A 27367-nucleotide genomic window follows, 5' to 3' on the forward strand; every position below is an offset into this window, starting at 1 on the left:
TCACATATATATTTATTACTGATAAAAATGATGGATTTCTTTATTACATTACGCAGTTAAATATTTATAAAACCATAAAACACTGACATCAGTCCTTCTACGGCCGATCTACGAGGTTGTAAGTCTTCATGTCCTCTGTCATAGCTTCTCTACAATCACGCACCAGTTTCCCTGGTCGTGGTAACTGTGGCGGACGGTGACGCCGGTGACTCTTCCACACAACGCTTCAAGTTCCCCTTCTCTGAACACGTGATAGTATCTATGATACACGGAGCCCGGCAGCAGCTGCTTCTCCCTCTTGGCACTACAGAATTCATTATTTCTTCCTTGATTGTTTTCTTTCAGATGCCAAGGAACTAGGAGGTCCTGAGAGTCAAATGCGGTCCTGTTAGTGTGTATGGGGAGGGAGGGGGCCGACTCCTGAGGGGTCTCATTAGACAACTTGCCGTCCTTGAGATATTTTGACTTGCTCTTCTTGTACTCCTGTTCCATAGCCCAGACGTAGATAAGAGCTTTACCTCCACTTTTGAGGAGATGGACTAATTCTTGTACCGCTGCCAGTCTTCTTTCCTGCAGGTAAAATAAATCCTCATCACTTTGTGGGCAGCTGTACATGGATATTCAGAGTATGCAGAGCTGCTTGTAAATCACTTATTTCTGTGGATGTATGAAGCTAGATTTATATTGTAATCTCAGCCTGCAGCTCTCTCTCCCCTCTCACAGCAAAAGTCTCAGAAACTGGTCTCAATAACATCCCCAGATTCCTCTTTATTTCCCTGTGTGTCTCCACTTATTATATAATCCTGCTTTATAATTATTGGGATGATTCGTAAACATAAACATAGCGGCTGTGGGCTACAGAATGGGGAAAAACAGTAAGCACAAACATTTAAGGGATATTTCTGTCTCATAGACGCACAGGTGACCCCATCTGTTTGCCTATGCAGGTAACTGCAGCGAGCACCTGAAAACTACCCCAGAATTGGTTTAACTTAGTGAGAGGCTTTTGTCTAGGGTTGGGCAGTAGGAGTTCTCCTTACATTGCCTTACAAGTATTTGGAGACTTACAGCCATTGACTCTCAGCTAAACCAGTTCCCTACACTGTACTGAAGAGATACAAACACATCAAAACAGTTCTAAACTTGGGAATCTGTTCCTTCTGAAATAGATATAGGGCCTTGGCTTTAATCCTACATCTTGTCATTAGGCTTCCTGCAAGTCATGCTTTATTTTAAGGGGGCTGCCTTACAAGGTAGCTAAGAGACAGTGGGGGCCATTTACTAAGGGCCCGATTCGCGTTTTCCCGACGTGTTACCCGAATATTTCCGATTTGCGCCGATTTTCCCTGAATTGCCCCAGGATTTTGGCGCACGCGATCGGATTGTGGCGCATCGGCGCTGGCATGCACGCGGCGGAAATCGGGGGCGTGGCTGAATGAAAACCCGACGGATTCGTAAAAACCGCCGCATTTAAAAAAAAAAAAGTGTCGCGGGACTCGCACTTACCTTCACCAGGAATAGGCCGGTGAACTTCAGTGCATTCCGGGGAACTTCAGAGCAGCAGCGCCACCTGGTGGACGTCGGAGGAACTACCTTAGTGAATCCCGGCCGGACCCGAATCCACCGCAGAGAACGCGCCGCTGGATCGCGAATGGACCAGGTAAGTAAATCTGCCCCAATGTTTTCCTTATCCCATCCTGGAAATCTTATTTTTGCATATTTCCCATCACAGGGAACATCCTCCAGCATCCAGCTTTCGATGTTGGTAATTTTTGGACCATAATTGATATTCAGAACTTATGATATTCTACATGATGACCTTTACTTGCCCTTGATTCAATTTAGCAGGGATGTTCTGGACAAAGCCTGCGAAATAGGCCCCTGTTGGGGTATCACATATGGAATTTTCCGTTTTGTTTCTGAAATAAAAGGGGAGGGGGGTCTGGGACTTTGGACTCACCCTATATACTGGGTAATAATAATATCAAACATTGTGGACATTGTGGATTTTATTAAAGGGTCTGCACTAAATATCTCATCGTTGCAGGTTCTAGCACTTCCAGTTCCACTTATTAAGTGAATAGAAGTCCCTTGACTACTGTCTTGTCATATGTAGACGTAGCAAGTTAACAAGCTGGACCCGACAGTTTTATTACTGACTCATCCTCCTTAATAAGAGATAAAACAACCCTCTCTTTATTAGAAAGCTACATAAGATGTGAATAGTAGGATCATCATCCATACCTCTGTAGCAAAATGATGGATCACCGCTATGGAGATACATGCATCGAATGAGCCTCTTCTAAAAGGTACAGACAAGGCATCACATACACAGGCCTCAAATTTCCTTTCTCCACAAATGTCCACCAGGTTCTTACTGCGGTCACAGCCAATCTGAGAAAGGAGAAATAATACAATTATTCTCTACAGATACGTCACAACAACCATTCTAAGGATACCAGAATGGATCGGCTGTTTTTTTACTTCTTACTAACAAATTGGATAAAAGATTCTTTCTGCAGTGTTAGCCAGTGGTCAAATGGTTAGATTGAGAGTCCTCAGTAGTTGATACCGTTATTGGCTAAATAAAAAGTTTGATAACAATTGCAAGATTTCAAGACTAGCAGGTCTCTTCATCGTGGTCCATGTTACTATGCCTGATGAAGAGACCAGGTAGTCCCGAAAGCTTGCAATTGTCATTTAGCCAATAAAAAAGGTATCAACAACTGAGGATTCGCAAATATGATCTTAAGAATATGCTAATTTTGAGGTTGTGTTCTTCTTATCAGTTCTGCATCATTTTGCACAGCTATCATTGGGGACTGCAGCTTAGTTACGTGTGTCTATTGAAGGTCACTGATGGTCTGAAAGATACTTCTTGTCTCACCAGAGGCCTATGGTGCTGTCCTGTCCCTCTTCTATGTTTAGAACTGCAGATCTTCCAGTTCTAGTTGTGCACCATCACATGGTCACCCGGGTGTTGTGTTTGTTTCTGCCTCAAGTTCCCCCACTGAGAACTCTAACAGAAAATGAATGGTTTTTAGATTCCTTTGGAAGAGGATTCTCTCCTGGAAAACTAAAGGATCAGGCAGTAGATATCCAAATACCAGGTCCTTGTCTCCTGCAACATCTACCCTCCCCTCGTTGAGAATCAGCAGCGCCCTATAAAATAACAGTTGTCCAAACCTCTTTTCAGATGATGAATGGGGGTTTGGGACACTGAACCACAGGTTCATTAGGACTTATGGATGGTTTAGCGTTCCAGATCACATAGGTTTCCCTGGAAGTGTTTACCATGCAATGTTCCATATTATCCCTGGAGATTTGTGTGCCTGCTTTCAGTGGCAACAGGATTGTGGAAATGCATTTATATTCCAGGATTGTAGCTGTGGGTGTTTGTCCTCACACTGCTGTGCTGTAAAATAGCTAAAATTTGTTGTTTGTAGAAGCTGTAACAGGAATGTGGTTGAATACAACGGCAGTCACTCATAGTGAAGCATTGGGGACGGTCTGTACAGCAGTACAGAGATCTCTCATAGCACAGCAGTGTGAGGACGCTCCCCGTATAAATGCATTTTTCATAGTACTGCTTCTACTAACAACACACGCAGAGGTGTGATTAACATTTTCATGGTGCACACTGTACGTGTAATCCATGTGACTGAAGTATTGCACTATACACCGTAGTATGACTGATGAGATACCCATCGCGGGGCCTGAAAAATAAATTAAAAATAAACTAGAAAAAAAACTAAAAAAGATGTAAACATAAAAAATAATTAAACCATGTACTAAACAAAACAAATAACCTAAAAGAATAAAGTTGCTTTTTTGGCACCCCAAATAAAATCCCTAAAAAGTACTAAAATATGTAAAAAACTAGAATAAACATTAAAAAAATAGTAAAAATCTAAATGTTGCCTTTTTATAATGAATTATTATAAAAGGTGATCAAAAGGTCCCAATAATAAAAATCCCGAATTGCCAAATTCTGTTGCAAATATATAGTAATCCTGGATGATATTATTATCATCCTCGTTGGATAATGTAATAGAGATATTACTACTTCTCTCCAGCCACATAAAGGGAGTGGGTGACCTCTGCTGTCAGCGGCACCTTGAAGTGGCTGTTACAATGAGCGATACCGAAATGAATATCCGCGGGTGAGGGACAGCGACCCGTCAATATTATTTACAGGAGAAACGCCACAAAATGAATGCAGGCAATGGCGGAGCGTTTAACCAGACGGTCATGTGGAAAATGTACTTATTATGTGCAACAAGAAGGGAGAGAAAAATGACCTTGAGACTGATGGTAACGCACCAAGAGATGTTAATGAATTGTAAACTAATTGAAGGGAACAAAGCAGATTACTTTGTAATTTGCATCTAAATTGCATGAAATACATTCCCGCCGCAGACGCGCTTTCTGTCCTTGTCTCTGACCACATAAAGAACCAGGGAAAGTGACAAAGCGGGAGGGGGGGGGAGTCATGGACCTCCATTACTGTTTACAGGAGCTTATTGCTAATTATGGGTTAGTGGTGCTCATATCCTCCCCCAGAGACTGGCCTGACAGCACGTGATGATAAGAAAATACAGACCCCCGCCCCCCCCTACAGTACAGGTAAAAATACATCTACAGAAGCCTGGAGGAAAATGGGTTAATACAGGAAGATTCAACTGTAGACGGTGCTATTATACTACAATTATATTATAATTATATTATTATATATAATATTATAATATAACCTTTGTGTCTGTTCGTAGCAGCAGGACTGTGAAAAGCCCATTTATATTCCAGGATTGCAGCTTCCTTACACTGCTGTACTGTGAGCTCCCTGCAATGAGCCACTCCCCTGCTCCTCTTAATAATAATAATAATAATAAAAATAAAATTATTATTATTATTATTAAAAGCACACTTATATTCCAGGATTGCAGCTTCCTTACACTGCTGTGCTCTAAGCTCCCTGCAATAAGCCACTCCCCAGCTCCTCTTCTCAATCCAACCAGAATCCTACCACAGCTCAGAGGGGAGGGTCTGTGGAGTAGTTTCATAAACAAAGTTTGTATGTTCTCTCCGTGTTTGCGTGGGTTTCCTCCGGGTACTCCGGTTTCCTCCCACACTCCAAAAACATACTGTTAGGTTGCTTAGATTGTTATCCCCATGGGGACAGAGACCAATTTGGCAAGCTTTGTGCAGCGCTGCGTAATCTGTGTGCGCTATATAAATAAAGAATTATCATTATTATTATTTTTATTAAGCACACAGACGTATAAAAGCTACAATCCTGGAATACAAATCCATAAATATTGTGAACAAATATTGTGGCAGCTATCTAAGTCCACTTTCAAACAAACGCATGCTTGCGAGGGCCGCAGTATACAGCCGTGCTGCTCACCCATTCTCTCTCCATAGCGAGGCATAGTGTCTGTGGGTACCGTACTGCGGCCAGCACCGATAGGAGTATATGGAGACTGATTTTTGGCTGGAAAATGTGCGTTGGGCCTTGTACTCTCTGCAGTTTTGCACAGTCAAACCTGCCTATAGATTCCATGTAAAGAGAGGTTCTTACCTATTCTAAGAATAGGCCAAAATACTAGACAACCCCATGAAACTAGTGGACTGAACTTTTTTTTTTCTACTGTGCCTAAAGTAGTTCCTCCAGCCTTCACACTAATCTTCAACACTGGGCTCAACCGAGAGGTCATGTTCACTTCCACGGGGATTAGGAGGTATAATGCTACTAACCTTCTCTTACACTACAAAGATTACTTACCATATAAAGACTCTTATTGATCCCAATATATTTGCCGTTGCCGCAGCCCACATCAGCCACGAGAGACCCCACTGATAAACCCATTAGGAAGTCCACCACTTTGGGCCATGGGGTGTGCCTGGTGCTGCTGAAATGGCCGGCGATATCTTCATAGACCTTGTGGACATATTCCATCTCCAGGGATTTGGGCTCCAAGTCCTGGACCTGAGGCGGAGATTTCTTCTCTAGGGCTTGCTGGCTATCACACACGGATGGGAAAACTGTACAGACATACAGAATAATGAGAATAAAAATAGAATAAGCTCATAAGGTGTTTTGTTTTCCATGGGCGTTAGATGTAATAAAAAATGTTCAGAAAAAAACAAGGGTTAGCATTACAGCCTTGCAGCACTGGAGTCCTGGGTTCAAGTCCCAGGGTCAACATCTGCAGAGAGTTTGTATGTTCTCTCCGTGTTTGCGTGGGTTTCCTCCCACACTCCAAAACATACTGGTAGGTTGATCAGATTGTGAGCCCCATTGGGGACATGGACCAGTTTGGCAAACTCTGTGCAGCGCTGTGAAATCTGTGTGCGCTACATGAAAAATTATTATTATTATTAATCATTATTATTATTAAGGGTTCATATTTTTATTTTACATTATTTGGTTAATATTTTTCTAGAAATAACTTTCTAGCTTTACTGTATAGATAGTGACTGCTTTATATCTGTCTGACGCCAAATTAAAAACTTTGCTGTATAGATTTTGACTGGTTAAATGGGGCTCAATTCAATGGGAAAGGGGCGGGGAGGGGGGAAGAGGGGTAGGTATTAAGGCTTGTGGCCTGAAATAGCGACAGTTTCCTAGTGCAAAGCCAGGAATTGCGCTTATGCCCCCCTACAAGCCACCTCTATGCCAAATGGGTGTGGAGGGTCATGAAGGGGGTGTGTGCCCGGGTACAATGCAATTGTACGCCACGCAGGATTGTTTGTGTGTTTTTCGGGTTTTTTTGCGATTTCTGTTTTTCACTCTGTTGCTTCCACAAGACGTAACTTTTTGAGATTTTCATTTACAAAGATATACGAGGGCATATTAACTTCAAGATACATTGTACTTTCTAGTGGCACCATTTAACATTCTGTGCCTAATTTGTATATACCAAATTTTTATATTAGCTTAGTTATGTCTGAATATCTTTGTATTTGTATGTATTTTTATTTTAGATTTTTCATTAATTTAATTTTTTTTTTTTTAAATGTTTCTTCTACTATCACTTCAGGGGGTCTGATCTCTAGTACAATATACTGCAATACTATTGTATTGAAGTATATTGGGAATATACTGCTCCTGTATTACAGTCTGTCTAGGACAGACTATAATAAGGGATGTGGAATGACAGTATATAGCCCTGCCCCCCCCCCCAGGTTATAGCCAGCCAGTGTCATTGACACTTTCTAATGCCATCATGGGGGTGCCTATTGGCTATCCAAAATGGCAGCACCCATATGCAGCACCATTAGGTGCCGCTGCAGCATTGACCGCAGCAGATACCGGTAAGTAGAGGACTCAGTCCTTGAGCTCTCTCCATACTCCTTTTTACATGATCATGAAGGGAACCATTGAGCAATAGACCCCACTCTGAAGGTTTACCTTTGAGGGGCAACCCCTTTAATGTGAAAAACATCTGCAAAAGAGCGAGTCGTACCACATTTACAGGAGCCATGCCTAATTTTCCTAAAGGTGAAGGACGTCCTTGTTCCCCTCTTGCTTAGGGTTAACTCTTCTGTGTTCCCGCTGACTGTCCCAACTCTCTGTCCTTCCGACACTTGAATAACGTCAAACTTTCTTGGCGTGATTCTGCAACGAAGCAAAGTTCAGTAATTATAGAGCATAGAACAGACTGAAATGGATTTAGCGGTAACAAGAGAGGCTGACAGTGAAATCCGCCAATTCTGAGCGCTCGCACCGCGCCGCTGACATTACTCAAAAGAGGAAGGAAATTGTTTTGCTATTGAAAAGTAAATGAAGTGGAAATATCCATAAACAAGTAATGAAGTGTCCAGTCCACAGGACGCTCAGCTCCAGGGAGAACCTATACTTTGTGATATGAACTGGAGCTCATGACTGGTGTCTTCCAGGCATCCTCCGGCACAACACTCATTTCCATGTCATCCACAAAGTGAGAAGGATCTTTATGGAGGATGGGAAATGTTCATTTACTGCCACAGCACTGAGTACAATTCTGAAGAAGACCAGGCACCTTTAATAGCTGTAAACATGAGAAGTCATCTCAATCTTTGGGAATAGAGAAAAGTATATAGCCAGCCCCCTGCTCCCAACTATATAGCCAGCCAGCCCTAGGCCTCTAGTTAGGGGCGTAACTACAGCGGTAGCAGCCATAGCAGCCGCTATGGGGCCCGCAGTGTCAGGGGGCCCCGTCATCAGACTTTACACAATAAAGAATGGAGGATGTGTACCGTTATATCTATATTGTACTGCACCTGTCCAGCATAATATGTATATAACATATACTGTGATGTATATATGCAGTATCTGTGATGTGTATATGGTGTCTGTATACACTGTATGTGAGTATGTTGCATATGGCACTGTATGTGTACATGCACATGAGTGTATTTATATGTGTGAGTATACTAATATGTATATTTTTAAGTGGCAAGGGGGGCCCCTTGCAGTAGCTTGCTAGGGGGCCCTGTCTCTCCTAGTTACGCCACTGCCTGTAGTATATAGCTAACCCCCTGCCCCCAAGTATATAGCCTGCCCGCCTCCTGCTTCTAAGTATATAGCCAACTAGCCCCATTCCTCCAGTATATAGCCTGCCAGTCCCCTACCTCCAGTATATAGCCAGCCCCTGTCCCTAATATATAGCCAACCTACCCCCAGTATATGGACAGCCCCTGCTCTCAAGTATATAGCCAGCCAGCCCCCTGCCTCCACCAAATAGCCAGCCAACCCACAGTATATAGCCAGCCAGCCCCCAGGATATAGGTAGTTCCATTACTTCAGTATGTAGCTAGCCAGCCCCATGCCTCCAGTATATAGCTAGCCTGACCCCAGTATATAGCCAGCCAAACCCCAGTATATAGCTAGCCCCCTGCCCCCAGCATATAGCCAGCCTGACCCCTGCCCCCAGCATATAGCCAGCCTGACCCCTGCCCTCAGCATATAGCCAGCCTGACCCCTGCCCCCAGCATATAGCCAGCCTGACCCCTGCCCCCAGCATATAGCCAGCCTGACCCCTGCCCCCAGCATATAGCCAGCCTGACCCCTGTCCCCAGCATATAGCCAGTCTGACCCCTGCCCCCAGCATATAGCCAGCCTGACCCCTGCCCCCAGCATATAGCCAGCCTGACCCCTGCCCCCAGCATATAGCCAGCCTGACCCCTGCCCCCAGCATATAGCCAGCCTGACCCCTGACCCCAGCATATAGCCAGCCTGACCCCTGCCCCCAGCATATAGCCAGCCTGACCCCTGCCTCCAGCATATAGCCAGCCTGACCCCTGCCTCCAGCATATAGCCAGCCTGACCCCTGCCTCCAGTATATAGCCAGCCTGACCCCTGCCTCCAGTATATAGCCAGCCAGCTTCCTGCCCCCACCATATAGCCCCACTGCACAGGTCCACTGAGTAAAAGCTGCAGCTGGCCTTAGTTGATTACTACAGCAGTAATTCATACAAGAGGGTAGGGGCTGTAGAGCAAATGAATACAAAGAGTTCTGCACAGCAGTGTTAGGCAGCTACTGCTATTAGCCAAATAAGGAAGAAGGGGCATTGCTGTGTTCAGTGAAAAGATCTCACACACCAGTGCACCGGGGTGCTTCAAGTCCAGCTACAATCCTAGAATATAAATGCATTTTTTTTTTACACAGATCCCAAGGGACAATACCTAACAATGGCTGCAGCTTTGTATGGTTAAAACTGCGGACCAATTCCCTATAGATAATGCAGACTCTTAATTTTATTAGTAAATAGCGATCACTTTGATCAGATAATTTTACTAAACATAGTTTTAGAGGCAGTCAGTAGTCCTTCTGTGTGACATCTAGACTCCTGGCTATATAATAAGATGCTTGTAATTTAGGGACAGTAATGTTTTGAGGAATAACATTCTTATATAAAGGTGCAGCACTGGAGAAGACTTGTAAATAATCTCTCCTAACCCTTAGTGCTAGTGTACCACTCCATATCACATACATACCCATGTGTCCACAGATATCTGGACTCTCCGCTCATCACCAGCAGACTGCGCTGCGGCACCATCACTGGGACACAATTTCCATCTGGATGCCTGAAGTCCATAACAATCTGCAAAGAAATAATATGACTCGGCTGAACTTTCCATGTGATATTCTCGTGTGACTGAACAGATTATACAGTGAAGGATCAATCCACTCAAGCGTCTCCCTGCTCAGTTTCCCAGGTCTGTTCAAACAGAAGATTAAAGAACAGAAATTAGGAATGTGTTTATTTTTTTAGACTCTTAATATTTGACTAAAAGATGAAGAATGGAGTTTTATTCTTTAAAACTTTTGAGAATAACAGAGTTTTCATTGAATAAAAAATATTCCGTGGAGTTTGTAATATCTAACTTACCGCACTGTAGTGGCTTAGTGTTGGCTGCTCAGCCAATCATTATTTGTAGTTAGGACCTGCCTTGGCCATTGATTGGCTGAGCAGTCTACTGTGGTGCCGAGGGACACACAGGAAGTAGAGCGCAGTAGGGAGGAGCTACTGGAGCGGCAGGAGGAGCTACCATATTTCACAAATACAGCTAGTGACAGGTTCTCATAGTGCCCTATTAGCTATATGCATATTGGGGAGTGGGAATGTGGCGCCAAAATTATAATCCATATAGTATACTACACACATGAAAACACAACCATATTAAGAATACAAAAATCATGTGTCAAGTAGCAAAAGAAAATAATCTTTATTAAACAATAAATGAATACAAAAAGAAGACACTAAAACATTGTAAAATAATTTAAAATGTAGGGAAATACAAACCAAATTGTACCCCCAACAGAAAAGCAGACAACAGGGAGACAGTGGCACCTGATAATGCAGACAACCTGTCACCCCAAAACGACCCTGCTCTAGACAATGTCCAGGAACCATGCAAATGCAAATGTATAAGAACTCACACAAACAGGGCATAGGTGGGCGGCAACTGATCTGGGCACTCAAAAAACAATAATAAACCAGTAATGCAACACGAATCATGAATCAACAGACACAATGAGGTGTCTAGACCCATAAGTGTGGCACCCAGAACAGGAATGCGCCCCTATGAATGTGCTGGACCATCACTCTGCTACGAACCTCAAGTAGAGGGAGCAAAAAACCCCCTAACAATAAGCCTACTGTGGATGAAGGCAATATTTGCCATTTGGTCCGGACAGTGCAAGGAGACAGGGTCGAGAAAGATGTCACACGCGTATCGCCGCGAACCGCGGCTTCCTCAGGGGTCATTATATGCCACTGTATGCCACCCTTCTTTGAGCTAAAATGGCTTCCCTCACATCCCCATAAAATCAACTTTATGTTATATTGCCTGGCATCAGAGGAAGCGTGTCCTCTTGATCATATGAAATCACAGCAGATCAGCAAGGGCACTGAAGATGAAACCAGGCTTGATCATCCGGCAGGACAATGATTCCAAGCAAACCAAAAGGGAATGAAGCATCGGCTGCGTAAGAAGCATTTCAAGCTTCTGGAATGGCCTAGCCCAGTGGTGGCGAACCTATGGCACGGGTGCCAGAGGTGGCACTCAGAGCCCTTTATGTGGGCACCCAGGCCTTCACACCAACACATAGTTTGCCAGATATGACTCAAGGCTTTCTCCTGCCGTCCAAGACAGCCAAAGACGTACCTTGCTCATTTTAAAGCAACATCCTTGGCTGCCAGGACTACATGAGGAGCGAGAAGGTGTGGATAGAGATGGATTGTCATTTGAGCGCCTGCTCTGGGTCTCCTGATTCTTCCTCTTCAGTGCACCCTGGAGGGAAGCTACAATCCAAATTTCTTCATCATCTTTCTATTGTATTGTTGAACTCAGGACACCAATACAATTACAACCTGTGATACAGCAGGGATCAATAAGTTACTGCTTAAATTGTTATGATGGCACTTTGCGGGATACAAGTGTGTTTTGGTTGTAGTTTGGGCACTCGGTCTCCAAAAGGTTCGCCATCACTGGCCTAGCCTCTCCAGATCTCATCCCCTCAGAAAACCTTTGGAAGGAGTTGAAAGTACTTGCTGTCCAATGACAGCCCCAAATCATCACTGCTCTAGAGGAGATCTGCACGGAGGAATGGGCCAACATACCAGCAGCAGTGTGTACCTACCTTGTAGAGACTTACAGAAAACGTTTGTCCTCTGTCATTGCCAACAAAAAAAGTATTGAGATGAACTTTTGTTATTGACCAAATACTTATTTTCTACCATAATTTGCAAATAAATGCTTAAAAAAAAATCAGACAATGTGATTTTCTGGATTTGTTTTCACATTTAGTCCCTCATAGTTGAGGTTCCACCTATTATGTTACAGGCCTCTCTCATCTTTTTTAAGTGGGTAGGAGGATCAAAGAGGCTACTGGGGCATGGAGTAACCGCGCCGTGTAGCCTCAGCTCCAGCTAATCCACTCCCCAGTAGCCTCTTCAGAAAATTTGCATATTACCACAATTAAAGATTAGAAAAGATAGAGGAGAGTAAAGGATTATCCCTAAAAAGCGCTATCCTTACATTCGTTAGATACACCCATTACTGGATCTACCTTAATGGATAGATCCGTAGTGGTAGGTTTCCTTTAAAGAATGCAAAGAGTCAGATGATGTAAGTGGTAAAAAGTCCTCTTAAAAGTGTTACTTTTGTCCTTTGTAGCAGTATGAGGGGTGAATTGTACTTGTATCACCTCCATTCCGGGCTGAAAATAAATTCTAAGTTAGTACAGTCCGTCTATTTTATGACCCGTCAGGTGACAGATGCCCGATCCGCACAATACGTGGCTCTGTCATATACTGGAGACTGGGGCCCTTTAAATTATATTTTGATTTATAGTAATATCTGGGTTTCTGTTTATCAGTTTCCAAAACCCAGAGCCCCAGGCATTAGGAACGGCACAGAAGAGGAGCGCAAACATCGCCTGCATTAATAAAGTCTGCATAAATAATTTACCAGCCAAATCTCTACAAAGCACTTGTAAAATATTCATATCTCATCCCTCATAGAGGGTCACAACGCCGACGCTGCACGTCTCTGTGGGATCTGGACAGTTCTGAGTCACTGAAGCAAATCCCAAATTGCCCTCTATACCCCACTCTGAGGATTGTGTGGTCTCCGCGCCATAAGTCAGGCGGCTGGCAGATGTTCCTCCTCCGCTCCCTGTACGGGATTGTTACTGCTGACAAGAGCTGAAAATCAGCCCCAGGTTCATTCCTGCTTTCGGATAGTCAGTAGCAGGCGATGTAAGTTTTATATATCCACATCTCATACTCCACACAGCGCACCATGGAGGGCGAGAACGCTCCCAAACACACAACAAACAAATGGCTCCTGGGCAGGACGCAAAGCCAGAATATTAATAATCCACTTCTATCCATCAATGTAACCTGTGGCCTTATATAACCCTCAGCATGGTGTGGCCTGGTAGGAGGTGTAGCTTTTCAACAGCTGTAGGGGCCTGGGGGTTGCAGACCAATGTACTACAGAATACTTATGGTGTTAATGCATTTTTTTCTGTTAAAATTACTAGGATAAACTTACCAGACTACTCATCTCCTCCTGCTCTATAACATTCTGCGTGCAAATAGGACACTGAAAAATCTACTGATCTCTTCCTGCTCTATAACATGCTGCCTACAGATAGGACCCTATGATAAAAATCTGCTTAGCTTCTTCTGCTCTATAACATGCTGCCTGCAGATAGGACACTATAATAAAAATATGTTCGGTTCCTCTTGCTCTATAACATGCTGCCTGCAGTTAGGACACTATGTAAAATCTGCTCAGCTCCTTCTGCTCTATACAATGTTGCTTTCAGAAAGGACACTATGTACAATCTGCTCAGCTCCTCCTGCTCTATACAATGCTGCCTGCAAATAGGACCCTATAATAAAGATATGTTCAGCTCCTCCAGCACTATAACATACTGCCTGCAATTAGGACACTATTTACAATCTCCTCAGCTGCTCCTGCTGTATAACATGCTGCCTGCAGATAGGACACTGTGTACAATCTGCTGAGCCTCTTATACTCTATAATATGCTGCCTGCAGATAGGACACTATGTACAATCTGCTCAGCTCCTCATGCTCTATAACATGCTGCCTGCAGATAGGACACTATGTACAATCTGCTCAGCTCCTCGTGCTCTATAACATGCTGCCTGCAGATAGGACACCAGGTACATTCTGTTCAGCTCCTCCTGCTTTATAATGTGCTGCCTGAATATTGCAGTATTTTCTTGAATTAGTTTAATGCATCAAACACTACACTACAGGTCTACAGCTAGCTTTACACAGCCCTATTTACTATGGATGGGCCAAAATCTCACCTTGTCCCCTTTAAATCTCCGTGAAGCATTCACAGGAGTAACTTTTAGATTCTTAAGAAAGTTAATTAGTTTTCTAATATGAAACAGAAGCATTTATCTTTGCTGCCTTCTCTGTGGAGTTTAGCAGTGTATCATTTCCCAATTATTGAAATCAGCTGGCAAACACAATGATAATTTCACGTTCACACACTGCTAATAAATAATGTATTTGCTGGAGCGTAGAAATTCATTTCAACTTTTATATGAGATGAAATGAAAAAAAAAAAAAAAAGAAAAGAAAACTAAAACTTTAAGTTGAGATGAAACTGTTCTCTATTAGACTCTGATTATCACCTGCATACTACAATATAAACACCATGAAGTCATTTATGGTCCAAATATGTCAGAAATATATATAAATGGTGGACCCTCTTTTTTTACTTTCCCATGGATATAGGCGTGTGGGTGCTTCTTTTTTGTGACATAGGATGTATTTTTGAAGGCACACATGGTGGAAAATAAGAAAAAATAGGTTTGTTTCGTGATGTTTTTAAAGGGAGCAGCAAGCAACCTTTCAAGGCCCTTGTGTTTAGTTAAAAAAATCACACACACCATTGCATCTCAGAGCTCAAAGTCCAGCTACAATGCTGGAATAGAAGTCCATTTTTCACAGTCCAGCTGCTACTAACAACACACAAAGATATGATTACACAGAGCTCACTAATACCTAACACTATCTGCAGCTTTTTATGGTCACAACTGCTGACCCGTCCACATTAAACAACGAGCAGGACCGTCATTTTTCTGTATATCCCTCACGGTAAGGGGAGGGGTCAGAACATTTTAAGGAAATCTACCTTCAAAATCCATCATGATAAACCAAAGCCACTTACTCATAGATCCAGGTACTGTCATTATTATTTCTATATTACAGTCTGTCTGAGACACACCGTAATACAGAAGCAGTAAATCTAAAATATACAGCTATACAGTTATACTGCAGCATGTTATATAAGTCATCAGACCGCCTATGGTTCAAGTACCCTAGGGGAGCTGAAATAATAGTAAAAAAAAAAAATGTTTTTTAAAAAATATAAATATTAATAAAAATTCAAATCACCCCCGTTTCCCTAGAACACATATAAAAATAGTTAAATAAGTAAAATCATACACGTTAGGTATTGCCGTGTCCCAAAATCTCCGATCTATCAAAACATAGAAACAATTAATCGGTGGTGAACCGTGTAACGGAAAATAGCGCCTAAATGTCTGAATCGACACTATTTTGTTGTTTTGCAAAAAGACATTTAAAGAACAACAGGTTAGTGGTGGTAAATGTGTCCTAGTAAGAAGTTTTTGAGGACTTATTTTAACTCTATATGCTGCGAACCTAGTATTTTAATGTATGCACATCCCCCGTAGAGTCCATAACGGGATGGGGGCCGCTAGCGCTATAGGGGGTGTGCATACATTAAAATAGGCACCCTGAGACCCTCGGGTGACATAGCCTGAACGACCCAGGCTAATTTGCTACACTATAGAGTTATAATAAAATAAGTCATTAAACTCATGGTAGATGTCCTTTAATCGTAAATATAAAGAATGATTTTTACCTCTGATCCTAAACTCAAAGAGATGATTTCATCTTCAAACGCAGAATGGGTATCGATATGTGGTGGGATACCTAGGAGACAGTGAGGACATCATAGTATCTTGCTGGATGTGAACATGTTAGATGCTAAGATACTCTAGATACCACCAGATCTTTAGATATTGTCCTAATTTACACAGAAAACCAATCTATTATCACATTATGGTAACACCCGAAAAAAGAGAGACTCCCAGAGCCCCAGAAGACTGGGAAAACTGCACAGACCTGACTTAGAATTCCCCAAGACAAATTATTCTGCTGGAAATAATGTCTGAACTTAGTGTTAAAGGGATTTTCTGAGAATATCGGAGGACCCGCATGGCAGCCCATCTGACCAGAGACACGTATGATGTCATATAAGGTTATTATGACATCCTAGTTTATCAGGATATTTTGGTCTTACCTTGTCCGGGCTCATACTGGTTTACAGTTAATTGATCCGGCATATTCTGTATAAGCCCCTGGGCCACACATCTGTCTAGTAACACATTACAGAACTTGGGAAGACCTGCAGTAAGGAATTAAAAAGAAACCTGTAACAGCAAAAGTAGTATCTGAGAGCAGGATATGATAAGCTAAGCTTTGTGTGACTTGTATTTACTGACAGAATTCCTAGAAAAGACCATAAGGCCAGCGGCATACGTGGCGTTTTGAACCCGTTTTTGGGCCGTTTTTAAGCAGTCCGTTTAAAAACGCATGGGTTTTTTGACCCATTTTAATTAAAATAATTCAATTAAGATAAAACCGGTCAAAAAAGCATGCATTTTTAAACGGACTGCTTAAAAACAGCCCAAAAACGGGTTTGAAATGTCATGTGTGCCACCGGCCTAAGAGTTCTGCTAACCCCTCCCACACACACCCTAATTAAAAGGTGGAGTCTGATTACCCAACCCACACAGTGATTGACAGTGAGAGTCCTGATTACCCCACCCACACACAGTGATTGGTAGTAAGAGTCCTGACTACCCCGCCCACAGACAGTGGCTGACAGTGAGAGTCCTGATTACAAAGTGATTGACAGAGAGAGTCATGATTACCACGCCCACACACAGTGATTGACAGTGAGAGTCCTGATTACCCCGCCCACAGACAGTAGCTGACAGTGAGAGCCCTGATTACCCTACCCACACACAGTGATTAGTAGTAAGAGTCCTGACTACCCCGTCCACAGACAGTGGCTGACAGTGAGAGTCCTGATTACAAAGTGATTGACAGAGAGAGCCATGATTACCCCACCCACACACAGTGATTGGTAGTAAGAGTTCTGATTACTCTGCCGTAACAGTGATGGACAGGGAGTCCTGATTACCCTGCCCACACACAGTGACTGGTGGTGAGAGTCCTGATTAACCCGCCCACACACAAATTGATAGTGAGAGTCCCTCCCTCACACAGTGATTAACAATGAGAGTCTTGATTACTCTGCCCACAGTGTGATTGACGGTCAGTGGCCTGATCACTCCACCCACACACAGTGATTGACAGTGAGTCCTGATTACTCCACCCACACACAGTGATTGACAGTCCTGATTACCCGGCCCACACAGTGATTGATAGTAAGAGCCCTGATTGCCCCGATTACTCAACTCACATACTCTGATTGACAACAACAGTCCTGATTACTCCACCCACACACAGTGATTGACAGTGAGAGTCTCTCATTAGTCCTGAAACCCAAAAGTCTTCTGCTTCAGGGTCTTTATCACTGACCTCCAGGCAAGGGCTGGTCTTTATCTACATTGTTATTATCATATCGGAACTCATATCCATAATGTTTCACCCGTCTGTGTTTTAGTGACTTCTGATCTGCAATTCAATTAAATAAAAATGTTAAAAATTAAAAAAAAAAAACCTGTTCACCTTAAGACACTATTACATACATTATACATAGACATTGTATAAGCCAAACCTAAAATCAGGCTGTGATACAGTTCAGTATTCAGGATCACTTGTGATGTTTGTACTTGGGGACATGAATATGTCCCACTTTACATTACTTTACAGTATTTAAAGGACATCTACCATGAGATTTACTGATGGTAGATGTCCAAAACTTACATGTTCGCCCCGTCTGTTAGGGGATGATCTCGCTTTTATGGCGTCCTGGGACATTGTGCATTGTTCTAATAAAAATATTTTACAAAGATATTCAAATGGGCCGGAGGCGCTCAGGGCTACGTTACCCGAGCGCCTCTAGTCTCCGCCTCCTGCTAATATATGCACGCCCCCTCTGTATTCATTGCACCAGGTCCCGCCCACCGATCGTGATGTCAGCATATTAGTGGGCAGGGCCAAGCGCCATGAACACAGAGGAGGCGTGCATATACTATAAGGACGCGGAGCCGAGAGGCGCTCGGGTGACGTAGCCTTGAGCACCATCAGCTCATTTGAATATCTTTATAAAGTCTTTTTTAGAACAATGCCGATGTCCCAGGACTTCATATAAGCAAGATCATCCCTTGAGAGACAGGACAAGCAAATAAGTTTGGGACATCTGCCATCAGTAAATCTCATCAAGAAAAAAATGGAATGACTTTGTATATTACAGCCTGCGTTATATTACAGCACTGCATTTACAACGTTGGAGGCTTCAGAGCTGAAATCTCCCAGAATCCCTTGCAGGCTGAATATCACTTTTGGTGATTTGAAATCAGGGATGTGATATCCTGACAACAGTCTCTGTAAAACAGTGTAAAACTAATTGTGCTTATAATAGCTGAACTACGGTGTTAGGGATAGGATAAAATTGTTCCTATTAGAGCGTTAATGTGCCAGGGGCCACACTGTGATCTGTGGGGTCTGGTGTCCAGCTCACATTATACGTACTGGAGTTATCTGTCTCCCACTGAATACTGTCCAATAGTACAAGCTCTTCTTCTGGAGAAACAATGTTTTCTGCAATTCGCAGGCCGGGGGGTAACGCTGGAGGAGGAGTCTCTTTTACTTCAACTAGAATAAACAAGAAAAATCATTTAGAAAAGAGAAAAAATTTGTCATTGTCCAAAAAACTACTTTTAGTGCTATAGAGGAAGGTTATTCAGATAACTTCTGGAGGACTGTGCACATTACAGACATCCCATAGATATGTATGGTTAGCGTGTAATGCTTAAAGAGGTTGTCCAGTCACAACAAGCTATGGGTAGAGGATAAGTTGCAGATCGATGGGACCCCCACCAGTCATGAGAACAGGGGTCTGCTGTACCCCTAAATGAACAGAGCAACTGCTTGCACATGCGTCTGCTTCCATATTCATCTCTATGACGCTGATGGAGATCACCTGGTGCACTACTCCGCTACTTCCACCAGTGCCATAGACAGGGAATGGAGCAGCTGAGCAGATACTCGACCTGCTGCTCCGTTCATCTCAGGTACAACTCACCTCGGTTCTCTTGATCTGTGGGGGTGCATATCCCCTATTCAAAGCTTCTTGTGAGCGGACAACCCCTTTAAAGGCGTATTCCACTCTCACATGAGTGTGAGTCACACATAACCTTTAAAAGGAGGTCCCTGACCCTGTTAAATATAGAAACTAGAGGTGAGTGAGTAGCAGATACGGTATAACATAGCTGATCTATTCCCATTATCCTGGATGTCTCTGTATGGATGGGGTAGGAGCATGTCCCTGGAGCAGAGTAGCTATGCTTTATTTGACCATCCTCTATATGGTAGAGATGAAACCGGCAAAATCTTAAACACCTTTAGAAGAACATAACCCTGAGAATCTCAATACCTTTGTCCACAAAACTCAGGTACAGAGAGACCTTCTGCTCCTCGTCCATGGACGGGACCTCCTGACCGCTGAGTGATGAGTAGGCGCTGACTGCTGCTTCGGGGGACGCATAGGTGACAAAGGAGTAGGGCTTGTTGGGGGGCATTATCAGCGACTCCACCAGTCCATGTGTCTTCAGGACGTCCAGCAGATGCTCTCTGCTCACTCCATTCCCCAGACCTCCATTGGCAACTACCAGGCTCTGAAAAGAAGGAGCAAACTTGTGTAGTAGATTTACATGTATATATGTACCATGTAATGATGGCAGAACTACTAAATATATGCCCTGTTAGGACCCGTCTTGGATTTACAAGAGTTACAATCTCTTTGCAATACATCCATATGGACATCATAGATGGGGGTTCTCCACTTGGGACCACCTCAATGAGCCAAACCTTGCTTATATCGGAATGGGCTCCACTATCCCTGAAGTGATGACTACGCAGGAAACCATGACAGAGCTTCCTCCTTAGATGTTTGTAGTCTGAACCTGCCGATTTTGATGTTCATGTACACGGGGAATGTCTCTCAATGGAGAAAGGAATCCATTCTTGTGGTGACAAACCCACTACTATAAATGTTTAACCCACTACCCCATCACACACAGCTCAGCTGCTGAGGTTATCAGACTTGTTGTACAAGGTTTTTTTTTTTTCTGTAGAATAATCATAACCTAAAAGGTTTTTTTCCAGAGCCTTAAAGGGGTATATCCACAGAGACCAGATTCTTAAATATACTCAGGATAACAAAATAACACATTATGAACAAAAATACACCATTTCATCTCACAGAAATAAATCCATCCTACCAGTCCTGTTGTATACATTTTGGTTGTCCCTGGATACAACCATAAACTCCTAACCTTGGTTGGACAGATTCCTCTGGAGCAGGAGGCAGAGAGCACTACAGAGTGAGGAACATCCTGTCCAGTGGTACAAGGAGCTACAAACTCTACAGACCAGATAAGCTCTGGATCTGAGGGGAGGGAGACATAGCAGTGCTGACTGTGTTTTATATTGATAAGGTGAGTTAGCATCTCATGACTCTGATCTGTCTCATCCCTTTTTTTCGATGTGTCAGAAATTAGTAAAAAATTCAGAAGCTAAATGAAAGTGTAGATAAACCCTGGACCCTGATAATATAAGCACATTGTCAGCACACAGCATCTCATAGCACAGAGGTATCATAAAGTGTCTGCTCAGCTAGCGCCTGTCCACACTCTGGATTTTTTTTTCTTTTTAAACACATTTCATTTGGTTTTTATTATACAACTGTAATACATTGTAACATGAAAAAGATGGAAAAGAAAATATATTTCTAAGAAACATTTTCATCCCTCCAGTTGCTACACGTCACCGTATTGTTTTTTTCAGATATATGAACATCACACATTTAGGAGACGGCCCTGTTAATCATGGTTGCACTCTGGATTCTTACACTAACCAGCCTAGGGAGTGATAACATCCAAAACAGCAATACAATTGCAAGGTATATATACGGTAGTTAACAATTATGTTTATTGTGTAAACATCACTAGGGGATTAAAATTTGAGAACTTTCTTTTATGGGCAAAACCCTTTAACAAAGAACATAGCAAGAAATTTGACCCCATTAAACTACTAATTCCCTCAGGTAGGGTATGAAATGTTCTCTCTACAATTACCCCTCTCATGTAAAATCTCATCCCTTTACATATAAAAAATCTTCTCCATGTTGCAAGGGGGAGCAATGTGGGTTCAATGTCTTGGGTAGCCAGTGAGGGTGGATGGTGTAGTGAAGGAATGAGGTGATGATGATGGGGGTTATACTAGTGACAGGGACTGAATCCTCCTCTGTGTCCAGGTGTGATGATGTTGGTATCACGGGGGTAGCTGGGGTCTCCCTCCTCTATAACTCCCTGGGTGCTGAGGCAGCCTGTGATGAGGGGGCCGCACTGCTGGTAGTAGTTCACCCAAGGGCGCTCTCAGTATATAGTGTCCCTGGCCTGATGGTATTTGAAGGGGTCCTTGATGTGCTGGTGCGGTATATTGCAGCAGGGACACAGAAAAGAAGGATAGAAGAACTTCTATAAAATGGAGAAACAATACTTGGAGCCTGCCTAATGGCTCTTCCTAATATTCTCCTCTCTATAACTGCTCTTCTCACATCCCCTCACTCACCTACGCCCAAAAACTAAACATAAGACTGCTCTACCACTATACCTATTAGTTGGTTTAAGTGAAAAACTCCTCCAACATTCTGGACCCAGCCAATAAGGATGTGATACCCATGCGTCCAGATCAGCCGGTATTAATAATAAACAACCACTAGGGGTCAGCATGACATTTGACATGACAATAGCATTACATGTACAGGCGGTCCCCTACTTAAGAACACCCGACTTACAGACGACCCCAAGTTACAAACGAACCTCTGGATGTTAGTAATTTATTGTACTTTAGCCTTAGGCTACAATAAACAGCTATAACAGTTATCACAGGTGTCTGTAATGAAGCTTTAGTGTTAATCCTGGTTCTTATGACAACCCAACATTTTTAAAATCCAATTGTCACAGAGACCAAACAAAATTTGTCTGGATCTACAATTATAAAATATACGGTTCCTACTTACATACACATTCAACTTAAGAACAAACCTACAGAACCTATCTTTTACGTAACCCAGGGACTGCCTGTACTACAAAGCATTAATTATGACAAGAAAGGCTAAGTTCACATTATGTTTTCTGTATATGCTCAGTGTATACGTCAGGAAAGCTCCATATAAGGACCATGAAATCACTGGGGAAACACCTTGTACATCACTAGATGCCAATGTAGACTCCTCCCCACGTATTCAGAGGAGATGTCTCCGGGAGACGTATCCCACTGTTTGAGCATACAGTGGGATACGTCTGTGCCATACCTTGTAGGGACACGTCAGAAATCCCCCCGACATGTCTGTACAATGCATGGCAAAAAAACGTAATGTGAACCAAGCCTTAGTAATGTCCTCTGGGTCATAACAAGGTGACAATGAGCAGAGACTTGCCTGAGATGAGTCACTTGTAAGGGCTGCAGGGATAGTGTCAGTTCAGATGCCTCTAATTTTGGTTCTATAGCTTCTAGAAATCTGCTGATGGTGCCTTATTAACCCCTTAAAGGTGCAAGTTTTGGATGCAAACAGCAACTGAGAAATCCTGCAGCTGCATACTGCCCACGAACTGGCGCCATCTACACGTGGGGGGCAATATAGGGGGAAGCAGCAGAATTATTGAGTCATAGTCGTAGACGCTGAAAAAAACGGCTCATGATGTGATCTAGACAGGAAGTGGTCATCACAGGGTTAACAGGGCTTGGGGTTCTGTAATTTATAGAACAAAAGATACAAGGAATTAAAGAAAAAAGTTGGAAAAATCCTATTCCCATCTTTTTTTAGCTGCATGTATCTTCGGTTCTATAACTCACAGAACCACAAGCCTCATGCAGATTCTTATCTTTAATATGACACCAGCAGCATGTTACTAGGTACTACAGAATGTAAGATACTCACCCTAAACTTGACTCTCTCAGGCAAACATGACTCTTCTATACTGGTTTTAACATGACTGTAGATATTGAGAATATTTTTTATAGGTAAATTGGTGATATTTCACATAAACGAGGGAATTCTAGTAAAGACATTCCATGCCCTACGTGAGGGGGCTGCTTGTTTAATGGGGTAATATCTAGTAATGGAGACCCTTTAAGACCGATAACTTATCAGCTAGTTTGAGCAGTCTCTGGTGCCAGAACTACACAGTGGATGAAGCTGTAAGCAGAAGACGCCGTCCTCTGTACAGTGGCCGTGCTCGAGTACTGCACCTCAGCTGTTATATAGGCTTAGTTCAGTAGCATGGATGTGACATATTAAAGAGGATGTAGTGCTAAAACAGCAGCAGAGCCCAGTCCTTCTCTGTATTTCTCATCCAGAAAGTAATGACTTACCCCAGTCGCTATTTCTCTCTATTATCACCAGTTTTTGTCAAAAATTTACATTTATACAAATATAAGTAAAAAGATAAATCCATCCTTAAATTTAGGAGAATATATGGGACTATAGAGAAGACTCCAGCAGTCACCTTTGTTGGACGCGACACGGTCTCGATGCCTTCATGTCGTAGCAGAATATTCTTTGCTTTGGCTTCTTTCTTCATCTGCTTCTTCTGCTCTTTGCTCATTTTCGTTCTTGCATTACATTCCAGCATCTCCTCTACAGACTGTGGGGGGAAAAAAAACATATGAACAGGACAGGAAAGAGTGTAAGAGTGTAGTATACTCACACTATAGGACGATTAGTAATGTTACCTGTGGAGAGTCCCCAGCTACCGCAAAACCAAGCACTATCAATTGATGAAGAGATAAGCAACTATCAGACACCTCATGAGGAGTCATATTATCCAATTCGGCTGTATCATCCTATGGCAAACACTGGGTTACTGGATAACATATTAGCTTGTTATATAAACCCAGCAGCAGAAATCACAGTAATAATATATAAAAGGTAGTACTGCTTTTTCGCCACATGGTGGCAGCATACAACCACTTATAGCCTACTCTACATCTCCAGCAGCTAACACTGGTTGCTCTTTCCTTGATTCCTTGCATCATTAGCCTCTTAAAGACGCAGCATTTTTTTGTTCATTTTTCGCTCCCCACTTTCAAAAATTTTTAAGTTTTCCGTGTACAGAGCTGTGTGAGGGTTTATTTTCTGTGTAACATTTCCTGACATTATTTATTACTCAATGCTGTGTACTGGGAAGCTGGAAAAAAAATCCAAATGTTGTGAAATTGCAGAAAAAACTAATTTGCATTGCTATCTTGCGGGCTCAGTTTTTACGACTCTCACTGATCCAAATGATACATCTATATGGGTTTTATTGTGTTTAATACATTTTCAAAAATGAAAACAATGTATGAAAACTTTTTTGTTCAGCTAATAACTATACACGGAGCTGTGCAAGATCCCATTTCTTTCTTTTTTACTATTTTTTTAGACCATCAAGGGTTTTTTATGGTAATGAGTCAGAAAGGCTCTGTGGGTCATTACCAGAGCATCTCTGTGCTGTAGCTTCACAGGCTGTTACACTATGTAAGAGCACTTCCCCCTCCCTCTGCCTGATGTAATCTCAATGCAGCAGATGAAGTTTCACTGCATGCAGGGTGGGGGGAAGCGCTCCAGCACACTGTAACAATCTGGCAGCTACAGCAAAAAGATGCTCTGGTAACACCCCCCATCAACCCTTCTGACTCATTAGCATAATTTGAATTGGTTGATTTTTTAGGAGGACATGAATATCAAATATAAAAAGATTACCACTGTCATTGTGGTCAAACTCTATAGCAGCCCCCATTTAAAGATGGCGCCAATATTCTGCATTTAATTGTCTTCTATGGGACCTTCCGAATGGCTTAGAGAACAGAAGCCATAATCACTATAGGGCAGTTTTGAAGGACTTGTCCCCCATTCTTCAGATTGCCGGGGGTCCCAGAGGTTGAATCCAAATGATTAAATTATATCCTCTAAAAAAGTCCAGCACTGTAATAGATTTTCTCTAACAGTCCCATAGAGGAAAGCATAAATGATTTGTCACCTCAATGTTTAGGAGGAACAAGACCCCCATTCTCTGATCAAGGCCCCCAATTTCCAGCAGTCAAACCACCAGTGATCAGTAGGTTATCCTGTGGGATAAGCCATCAATATCAACAGCACATGTGACATATGGGGTGTAGGACCCTCACATTCTGATATTGGTCACCTATGACTTGGTGGAGGAGCGCTGCGCTAGATATTGTAGTAGAGTGTGTGGCGTTTGTCTGATAAACGTATGGGTGCAATGTGTCTTCTATTATTGGAATGGTCTATAGTTATGGGAGATGGCGACTGGCACTGATGGTTATAATCGTGGAGTCTCTGATCCATCAGACCAAAATGATACCACCATGACGACTAATATTTGTATATTGTAATGTTTTTCAAACATTTATCAAAATTATATTTTTTATGCAAGTTTTGATATGTACTTTGTAAATGTGTGAGTGGATGTGATACTTTCATTTCCCTTTGGGACTATTCTGTTCTGCTTCAGCTTTCTCAGTTATATGGGTTGGTGATGAAGAGCTTTAGCTATCGTGGGGGGCGGGGGGCACAATGGCAGGAACTAGAACAAGGTAAGTGACTCTCATTATGGTGGCACTATGGCTGCCATTGGTATTGGTGGCGCTGTAGCTAGCACTGCTGCTGCAGGCCTATAGAAACACAGCTGATGGCACTGCGGCCAACGTTGGTATTGGGTGCACTGTGGCGAGTATGGAGAGTCCTTTGCTGGTGCAGGCATAGGGGGCACCATGGTGGGTAGAGAAGGTAATTTGGCTGGTGCTGGCATAGGGGGCACCAAGGCTTGTGCTGGTGTGAGGGGCACTGTGGTTGACTCTAGTATTGGGATAACTGTGACTGGAGCACTGTGGCTGATGCTGGTATATGGGGGCACTGTGGTTACTAGTACTTCTGGTACTGGTACTTTGGCTGGTGCTTGCATTGGGGGAACTGTGACTTGCACTGGTGTGAGGTAGTACTGGTATCCATGAATACGAAGGGTACTTTGGCTGGCACTAGCATTGGGGGCACTGTGACTGGTGCTGGTATCGGCGGTACTGTGACTGGTGCGGGTATTGGGGGCACAGTGACTGGTGTTGGCAATTGGGGCACTGTGGCTGGAGCTGGTATTGGGGGCACAGTGGCTGGTGCTGGTATCGGGGGCACAGTGGCTGGTGCTGGTATCGGGGGCACTGTGGCTGGAGCTGGTATTGGAGGCACAGTGGCTGGAGCTGGTATTGGAGGCACAGTGGCTGGTGCTGGTATCGGGGGCACAGTGGCTGGTGCTGGTATTGGGGGCACAGTGGCTGGTGCTGGTATTGGGGGCACAGTGGCTGGTGCTGGTATCGGGGGCACTGTGGCTGGTGCTGGTATCGGGGGCACAGTGGCTGGTGCTGGTATCGGAGGCACAGTGGCTGGTGCTGGTATCGGGGGCACAGTGGCTGGTGCTGGTATCGGGGGGCACAGTGGCTGGTGCTGGCATCGGAGGCACAGTGGCTGGTGCTGGTATCGGGGGCACAGTGGCTGGTGCTGGTATCGGGGGCACAGTGGCTGGTGCTGGTATCGGGGGGCACAGTGGCTGGAGCTGGTATTGGGGGCACTGTGGCTGGTGCAGGTATCGGGGGCACTGTGGCTGGTGCTGCTATTGGGGGCACAGTGGCTGGTGCTGCTATTGGGGGCACAGTGGCTGGTGCTGCTATTGGGGGCACTGCGGCTGGTACTGGTATTGGGGGCACTGCCATTCCTTTGGTAATGCTATAGCATTTAGTAACAGTGTCTCCACCCCCAAGCCCCTGCACTACAACTCCCAGCATGACCTGCAAACACCTGTCCGTCAAGCCTCTATTGTACCACCTTCTCCATAGATAACACTACATATAACCGCACATGCTACACCCGGCACCGGGATCACATAGTGCACAATAAATACACGTTACCTCGCTGTACGCAGCCATGTTCAGGAAGTCACTGCAAAAACTACAACTCCCGGCATGCAGCGGAGCCCGCGATATCACGTGAT

General features: G+C 43.5%; 1 protein-coding gene across 1 annotated transcript; it reads right to left on the minus strand.

The window, feature by feature from the left end:
• ALKBH8 (alkB homolog 8, tRNA methyltransferase) lies at window positions 1–27367 on the minus strand. The gene is made up of 12 exons (XM_072134228.1): window positions 27285–27367; window positions 23834–23971; window positions 19696–19936; window positions 18792–18914; window positions 17676–17771; window positions 16369–16473; window positions 15928–15998; window positions 9980–10086; window positions 7467–7618; window positions 5783–6042; window positions 2245–2394; window positions 1–570 (listed from the first exon to the last, which is right to left on the minus strand). Exons 1-12 carry the CDS (start codon window positions 27300–27302, stop codon window positions 139–141), a joined length of 1893 nt encoding a protein of 630 aa, XP_071990329.1. The 5' UTR covers window positions 27303–27367; the 3' UTR covers window positions 1–138.

This window comes from Engystomops pustulosus, chromosome 2 (genome assembly GCF_040894005.1).
Source record: "Engystomops pustulosus chromosome 2, aEngPut4.maternal, whole genome shotgun sequence".
In the NCBI taxonomy this organism is placed as follows: domain Eukaryota; kingdom Metazoa; phylum Chordata; class Amphibia; order Anura; family Leptodactylidae; genus Engystomops; species Engystomops pustulosus.